Source organism: Octopus bimaculoides, chromosome 17, assembly GCF_001194135.2.
Source record: "Octopus bimaculoides isolate UCB-OBI-ISO-001 chromosome 17, ASM119413v2, whole genome shotgun sequence".
Taxonomy (NCBI): domain Eukaryota; kingdom Metazoa; phylum Mollusca; class Cephalopoda; order Octopoda; family Octopodidae; genus Octopus; species Octopus bimaculoides.
This window is the reverse complement of record NC_068997.1, coordinates 50,367,788-50,376,265: the sequence shown is the minus strand read 5'-3', so window position 1 is coordinate 50,376,265 and position 8,478 is coordinate 50,367,788. Positions and strand designations below refer to the sequence as shown.

The window sequence follows — 8,478 nt, the reverse complement described above, 5'->3', positions numbered from 1 at the left end:
TATATCAATACCAGTCGAAATAAATACTGTAAGACATTTTGTCCAATGTTCCAATGATTCTAGCAATCCACCACCTTGAAATAATTTCTAACATTGACTAAAAAGTTACCAATTTTGAAAGATGTAAAGGATAGTAAATAAACTGACACCAGTGTGTCATCGATACCTAACCAGTAGCAGTTGACCATTGAGACCGGCACTTATATTTTACCAGCCAGCAGTGATGTTTGGAATACAGAACATAAAGGGATGTAACTAAAAAGCAATCTTATTTCTTTACTGCCCACAAGGGGCTACACACAGCGGGGACAAACAAGGACAGACAAACGGATTAAGTCGATTATATTGACTCCAGTGCATAACTGGTACTTAGGCGAAGTTGTTTGCTTCTAGTTTTCTGCAAAAAACAGGTCTAGCCATAGGAAAGTGTTAGTTTGCTTGGAAACAGGTGATGGTTGGTGACAGGAAGGGCATCTGGCTATAGAAAATCTACCTATAGATAAGTGGACATTCGGTCACCCCATAGTTATAATAGAAGACACCAACTGACAGTGTCCATCAAGTGGATGGGAAACCAACCTTAAACTGTGTGGTTCTGAAGCAAACTTCTAAGCCACATGGCCATGCCTACCTTTGTCATGAAAGTTTGATGTTCTACTCAATGAAACATGTGGGTAAATTTTTAATTTAAAAACAAAAACTTACGGCGAGAGACTCTCATCTTCAATTGGTAAATCGCATCTTTTTTCTTGTAGATTGTCGTCCTTGTGTCAACTTCTTTTCCCTTTGAAATAAAACGAATATTAAAATTTGTAATTATTGCTTTTTCAATGAAACGGGACTAGACACAACCCTCTTCAGACCTAATCTTGATATATCACCTAAAATAAATTGATCACAAAAATTTGCTCTATAAACAGCACCATTGGTTACTGGTTTCCAATTATTGGTTAACTGCACAAGAGATTTGAAAGCCCAAGTGAATCGGTTTTCATATTTATCACTCTTGATACTCACACATAATCTCTATATCCACTTTCCATGTTGGTATGGACTGGAGTATTGCCATGGTCCCAGTCAGTCAGTCAAATTTACTGTCCATCTTTCAACCTGAGGTTAGGCAAAAAAGGATTGGCCCAAGACACTGCACAATGAGATATGTTACATAGGCACAGTTGTGGTTAAGAAGTATGCTTCCAAACCACATGGTCAGGAGTTCAGTTCCATTGCATGACACCTTCGGCTTTCTAGTATTGGCCTGGGGCAACAAAAACCCTGTACGTGGATTTCGTAGATGGAAAGTAAAAGAAATGTATGTAAGTGTCTCCTTGTCTTGAACTCACATGAAAGTTGTAAATGAGTACCACTGTCATACAAGCAGTGTCAATCATTTCCAATAGTCTACAAAAATCATATCTGACCATAGAAAATCTGTCTCAAACTGTCCAACCCATACAAGCACGAAAAAGTGGACCTTAAAATGATAATGATGATGTTCATAACTCTCTCTCTCTCTCTTTCTCTCTGTGCCCTTCTGCTGATACTGTAGAGTGATCTCCAAACCAGAACCATGGTGAAGATTTACATAATGGAGAATCTTTGACCTGCTCCAGCTGGCCACTTTAACCAGTCTACTTCATATGCTGATAGTCGCATTTGTACTAGAAAAGGCTAAATTTAAACTTAAACTACACACCGTTTTCTCTCACTAAATATATTACAAGGGAAATTGATGATTGCTCAATGCCAACAAGGCTCAGACAGTTATTTCCTTGAAAGAACAGCCAAATCTCTCTCAAAGTGCATCCTAGAGCCTTTATTATAGTAATTATATATATATATATATAAATAAAGAATGATTCTTAGGAAGGCCATCTAGGTGTAGAAACCATGTCCAAGCAGGCTCTGGAGCCTAATGCAATCTTCTGACTTGCCAGCTCCTGTAGAATTGTTCAACCCATGCCAGCATGGAAAATGGACATTCAATGGTGATGGTGCTGATGATGATAATGGATAATGCAATCTTAGAACACAATGTCCAAATATACAGCAGGAAGGTCATGGCTCAACAGCGATGATGACCATCTTTTGACCTAACAAATCAGTTATTTCCAAGCTTATTCTGTACTTCCTAGGAACAGGATGATAACCTTTAGAACATCACAGAAAACAACACTTCTCTGCACATATATAACTGTAAATCATAATAGCAAGTATTTACCTTTCCTTCACCAGTGCTGACTAAAATATCAATGGCATACACATCGTGCACTTCAAATTCACATTTCTCATGATCTTTCCTACAAAAGAAATTGAAAAAAAAATAAAGAATATATAAAAAAAAGGAAATTAAAAGAAACAAAAAGTCTAGTTTAACATTTAAAATCTTCACAAACAGATTAAGTGTTTGTGCAAAATGAAATATCCTACTTATATATGCCTGATATTTATAAGCTTAGAAACAAGACTTTTTATGAACTCTTTTTTTTTTTTTTAAACCCTTTTGATATCAACTCATTTGAGTCTGCCCTTGATTCTGGGATGCAAACTTCTCTATTTAAATCAATTTAACCCTTACGTTACCAACCCAGCTGAAACCGGCTCTGGTTCTGTAGTAAGTCTTCTTCTTTCCATAAGTTTTGAATTAAAATCTTCCACCATGGAAGTTTTTTAATTTGATTCAAGTTTGCATCGTAGAACCAGGACAGTCTCAGACAAGGTGCTATCTTACCAACCACATGGTTCTGGGCACCTTGGGCAAGTGTCTTCTACTATTGCCTCAGGCTGACTAAAGCCTTGTGAGTGGATTTGGTAGACGGAAACTGAAAGAAGCCCATCGTATATATGTATGTGTGTGTCTGTGTTTGTCCCCCCCCACCATCACTTGACAACCAATGGCGGTGTGTTTACATCCCCGTAACTTAGCGGTTCGGCAAAAGAGACCAATAGAATAATGACTAGGTTTACAAAAAACAAGTCCTAGGGTTGATTTGCTCGACTAAAGGTGGTGCTCCAGCATGGCTGCAGTCAAATGACTGAAATAAGTAAAAGAGTGTCATAATTCAAACTGTGTTTTGGCAGTCCATTGCTACCAAGACCCTGCCTAGGAATTCAAGCCTCACCAACAATACTGGTTCTGTATCATAAATTCCTTTCGGAAATGCATCACTTACCTTTGGGCGTCTGTAGGGTTCAAAATGATGGCCTTCTCACCATCAATCACATGCTTCTTTAGCTGATGTGATAACATCCCTGAAATAAAAGGTCACAAAATTAGGGGGATCCAGACATTTTGGGATGATGATATTGTCAAGATTAACATAACATTAAAATATGTGGTTCCATGTGTATGTGAATAGGATCAAGGTGTTTGGAAAGATGAAACAAATGGTTAATAACCTATTTATTACTAACTATTACAACGACAATCAGAGACTCTCTGGACCACTGAAGAAGAGAGAGAAGTGCCTCTCTAGCACTCAGTCTAACCCTAACCCTAACCTAGATCAGGTCATTTCACAGCATAAGCTATAGACAGTAGAGTGCATGCTGAAGTAGCACTGACAGAGGACTGTATTAATTTTGAGGAATAGAAGATGACAAATCACACAGGGACTCTTGTAACTGCAATTGTTGAGAGAGAGGAGAGGATGCAGAAGAGGATACTGGAAAGTTGTCTTCTTTTAGTAAAAAGGTTCAGAGATCATCATAGTGGAACATGGTTTTACATTAATAGGCGCAGGAGTGGCTGTGTGGTAAGTAGCTTGCTTTCCTAATCACATGGTTCTGGGTTCAGTCCCACTGAGTGGCACCTTGGGCAAGTGTCTTCTACTATAGCCTCGGGCCGATCAAAGCCTTGTGAGTGGATTTGGTAGACGGAAACTGAAAGAAGCCCATCGTATATATATATATATATATGTGTGTGTCTGTGTTTGGTCCCCCCAACATCGCTTGACAACCGATGGTGGGTTGTTTACATCCCTGTAACTTAGCGGTTCGGCAAAAGAGACCGATAGAATAAGTACTAGGCTTACAAAGAATAAGTCCTGGGGTCGATTTGTGCTCGACTAAAGGCAGTGCTCCAGCATGGCCACAGTCAAAATGATTGAAACAAGTAAAAGAGTAAAGAGTAATGATGGACATCCCTAATATATCAATCACTACACACACACACGACCTGAACTATTGTCCAATCACCGAAAAAAAAAAACTGGTTCTCCAAAAAAATATGACAAAATATACGTGAGGGATATCTACCACTTCAAGCCATGAGCAAAGTCAGAAGACCAAATGAATTGAATAACTAAATGGGGGATTTGAAACTGCATCGCTAATGCAGATTTCAGGATATTAGCACCATTCTACAAAAGGATACAGTGGAAGTATCAACATATAAACAGTTTAAAATATTGCCGTTTTTCCCTGATGAAACCAATTAATTGTTGTTAATCCCATATCAGCACTGATTAACATACACCTGCATTGTGACTGAACACCTGGATATTACTGCCTTGAGTCCCAACACACACAGGGCTGGTTATCTGATTTCCACGGCATATAAGTGGATGAGATCACAACATTTCCCCCCTGGATGAGATGCCAGTCCATTGCTGGGTTACTTCTTTACAGCTGAGTGGACTGCAGCAATGTGAAATGAAGTGTCTGGCTCAAGAACACAATGCACCACCCAAGTCCAGGAATTGAAACCACAATCTTCTGGTTGTGAGTGCAACAGCCAAGGCTACACGAGTCTCTGCTCTATTTTTAAACCTATAGCTACATTGTCCAATAAGTACCTTCCCTTTCAAGCCAGACAGGTGCAATTTGAGGAACTCCAGCTCTTATATCTAGCAGATCCAGCAACAGCATCGAGGCTCCCCCAGCTGACCCCTACAGACATAGGAAAGTGAAAGACTGATAAAGTGTCAAAAATCAACAAAATATTTACCTTCAACAGGTTTACACTTGAAAGATTCAGCTACCTTCTGGATGGCATCAGTGACAGTATAATTCTACAACATAAAAGAGGAAATACAAATAAATACCAAACGTATAGCAGAGATTATAGAATCTCTTACATTGATGCAGGCATGGCCAAATGGTTTTAGGTTCAGCTCCAGACAATGGTAGATTGGGCAAGTGACATGGACCAATCAATACCTTGTCAGTGATTTTGGTAGACAAGTTAATGTGTTGGCACTCCGTCGCTCACGACGTTGAGGGTTTCAGTTGATCCGATCAACGGAACAGCCTGCTCGTGAAATTAACGTGCAAGTGGCTGAGCACTCCACAGACACGTGTACCCTTAACGTAGTTCTCGGGGATATTCAGCGTGACACAGAGTGACAAGGCTGACCCTTTGAATTACAGGCACAAGAGAAACAGGAAGTAAGAGTGAGAGAAAGTTGTGGTGAAAGAGTACAGCAGGGTTCGTCACCATCCTCTGCTGGGGCCTCGTGGAGCTTTAGGTGTTTTCGCTCAATAAACACTCACAATGCCCGGTCTGGGAATCGAAACCGCGATCCTATGACCGCGGGTCCGCTGCCCTAACCACTGGGCCATTGCGCCTCCACATATATGTAATAATAATAAAAAAAAAAACTACTTACAATATTTCCAGGTTTTACAAGGCGGAGTGCAGCTTCACTGGCCAAGTGGGCGGCAAGACAAACATCTGCTTTTCGGCCCTTCACTTTCTTTTCCTGAACAAAAAGGAAGATAAAAAAATTTAAATAAAATTAACCTTTAACATTATCATAATCTCCATCATCATCACTATCTCTTCAATCACCCCCACCGACTGTAATTAATTTAATCAGTTATACTTCGTTTTAGTTTTGCCTGTTTTAAAAACACTAGTGATTGTAGTTGTTTAATGATTAATGAATGAAATGATGGCATTCAAACATTATGTTAAAAAAATATGGGAGTTTCCTATACATGGACAGTATTATAATCCCTTAGAAAACCTATTTTCCAAATGTTAAGCCCCCCCAAAATTAGGGGGTTCCTTATATATGTTAAAATACGGTTATACTGTGGCTAGATTTGTCACACATCCATACACAGCAATAACAATGACAGCATCATCATGAAAATGTACTCACAACAGAAGATCCAATAACCAGAGTATGTGCAACCACTGCAATGAAACCATCAACGTGGGCACCTAAATCACTGTAGAGAGAAGAAAAAAAAAACCAATGTAATAGATTTCAAAAATTCCACCAACCAGAGAAATTTAACCCTTTAGCATTTAAACCAACCCTATCTGGCCTCAAACATCTCCCTACAATGTCATTGCAAAAATTAACAATCACATCATCGAAATCTCAAAGTTACAAGATAATGCAGAATTAATTGAAAACTGTATATAAACAAGCATTACATTTGATGAAGTAATCTGAATGCTAAAGGGTTAAAATCATTATTTAACCTCACCATTCAACGACCAGCAGCATTGATGTACTTTTATTATGGTCAGATATGGATATGGCTCTAAAAACTAGAAGACAAGGTTTTAAAGAAGTGATTATATTCATTAATTTTTTTTTTCATGCTAGCTCAGGTTAGATGGAGAATTATTTGAGGCAGGATTTTACAGCTGGATGCTCTTCCTGTCACACAAGAGATTTTATATTCTAGGTGTAACTTATATCAACATTGTCACCACTTAAATGAAGTGGTGACAAGCATGGAATAATCAACATTCACATACACACATACAAGCTTCCTGCAGTTTCCAGCTACCCAAGGCACTGTTCAACCCTGAGTTATAACCAAAGGCACTTACCCAAGGTGCCACACAATGGGAACACTTCTGCACTCGATGCCAGCACAGCCATGCAGTTGCAAAGTGAACTTTTTAACCCCCCACAGCTGTGTAGGCCCCTAGTTTAGAAGTTTAGTCTTAGTCCTTTGAAATACTACTAACCCCACTTCCTAAACACTATCTGAACTGTAAAGAACAAGCTGAGGTATTCACCTGCTACAGGGTCGGAACACAGCAAACAGAATTAGCACTGGGAAATTACTATTTGTAAATCTCACGAGATATATTAAGCAACAGTACTTTGGAGTAAAGATTGTTTGCCAACATAACATGGCAGTCCTGGTTTAGGACGAGTGTCGTTGTAATTTAGCCCCAGGCAGATATTCTATGGCCAGATGCTCTTCCAATGCCAACCGTCGTCTGTTTCTAAGCAAGGTTATAGCTTCCCCTCTAGTCCTTCCAACACCAACAACATAATGGCTGTACACCATTTGTATGACAGTGGCGTCTGTTTATAATCAGCACACAATTTCAAGATAGCACAAACACATTGACTTGCTAGATGTAGTAGCCAAATCTCTCAAATTACTACACCACACTGCTTTATAAGAAGCATACATTGAACAATGTTGTTCAAGGTACACATTTCCGGAAGATAGAAATGGTATGGTCTTGGCCTTTGACCCTAAGCCTGTCCATTCCATGAAGCACAACCTGAGACTAAACAGCAACTAGTGAAACAGGAACAACCTGACTCTACAACCATTTCCTCTACAAATACCTGCCCAAGCCAATGAGAGCCTTTGTATGGTTATTCAACCTGCTAGAAATGGCAGTTAAATCTCCATTTCACACTCCCAATGAAATGGTTATGGCTGAAAGGAAAAGGTGGATAATGATCATGCTCTACAAAAAATACAGTACAACCCTAGGTAAATTCCACAGGCGATAAATTGTGGCTATGTAGTAAATATTTTCAGTTTGACAAATCAAATGACTACAATAAAATTTTTAATGGTTGTCTGAGTAGGAATGGTCATGTGGTTGAGAAGTTCACTTCTCAACCACATGGTTCCAGGCTCAGTCCCATTGTGTGGCACCTTGAACAAGTATCTCCTACTATAGCTCCAAACTGTACAAAGCCCTGTGAGTGGATTTGATAGCTGGAAACTGTACAAAGCCCATCTGAACATCGTTTTAATGTTCAGTTTTGTACGCTTGCAAAGGCCAGACAGAATTTGTTGCAGATTTTCTACAGCCAGATGCCCTTCCAGCTCCCAAAGCTCACCTGTTTTCAGGCAAAGTAATATTTCCCCATAGCTAAGCCATGTCTTTACAGAAGACTGGAAACTTCACTTGGATGGCAGTAATACTCACTCACAGCCATTATGTGATGCCTTCACAAGGATACACACACTGAATCCTTTTCAATTAGGCTTTGGTTGACCTGGGACTATAGTAAAAGATATTTGCCCAAGGTGCTGCACCAGGCACTGAACCCAAACCCACATGGTTGGGAAGCAAGCTTCTTAACCACACAGCTACGCCAGTGCCTCTATGTGTCTGTGCAAATGTTTACATCCTAAATGCTTCACATGAAAAAGCAGTGAACTTTGTTGTTTCTCCTGCCCACAAAAAATCATCCACTGGTTCCATACTTCCAATGTGGAATAAAAGATCTCTTTTTTGAAAAACAGATAAGTTTA

The 8,478-nt window shown here is 39.4% G+C and overlaps 1 protein-coding gene across 1 annotated transcript in view; it reads right to left on the bottom strand.

The window, feature by feature from the left end:
• LOC106881590 (proliferation-associated protein 2G4) overlaps positions 1-8,478 on the bottom strand; it is a 28,623-nt gene that overhangs the window by 5,296 nt on the left and 14,849 nt on the right. The window contains exons 4-11 of the mRNA XM_052973906.1: positions 6,442-6,505; positions 6,108-6,183; positions 5,610-5,702; positions 4,949-5,012; positions 3,174-3,252; positions 2,222-2,300; positions 686-784; positions 12-97 (exon numbers count right to left, since the gene is read on the bottom strand). Of these exons, the coding sequence (XP_052829866.1) occupies positions 12-97; positions 686-784; positions 2,222-2,300; positions 3,174-3,252; positions 4,949-5,012; positions 5,610-5,702; positions 6,108-6,183; positions 6,442-6,505 (640 nt within the window). The remainder of the gene's footprint in view (positions 1-11; positions 98-685; positions 785-2,221; positions 2,301-3,173; positions 3,253-4,948; positions 5,013-5,609; positions 5,703-6,107; positions 6,184-6,441; positions 6,506-8,478) is intronic.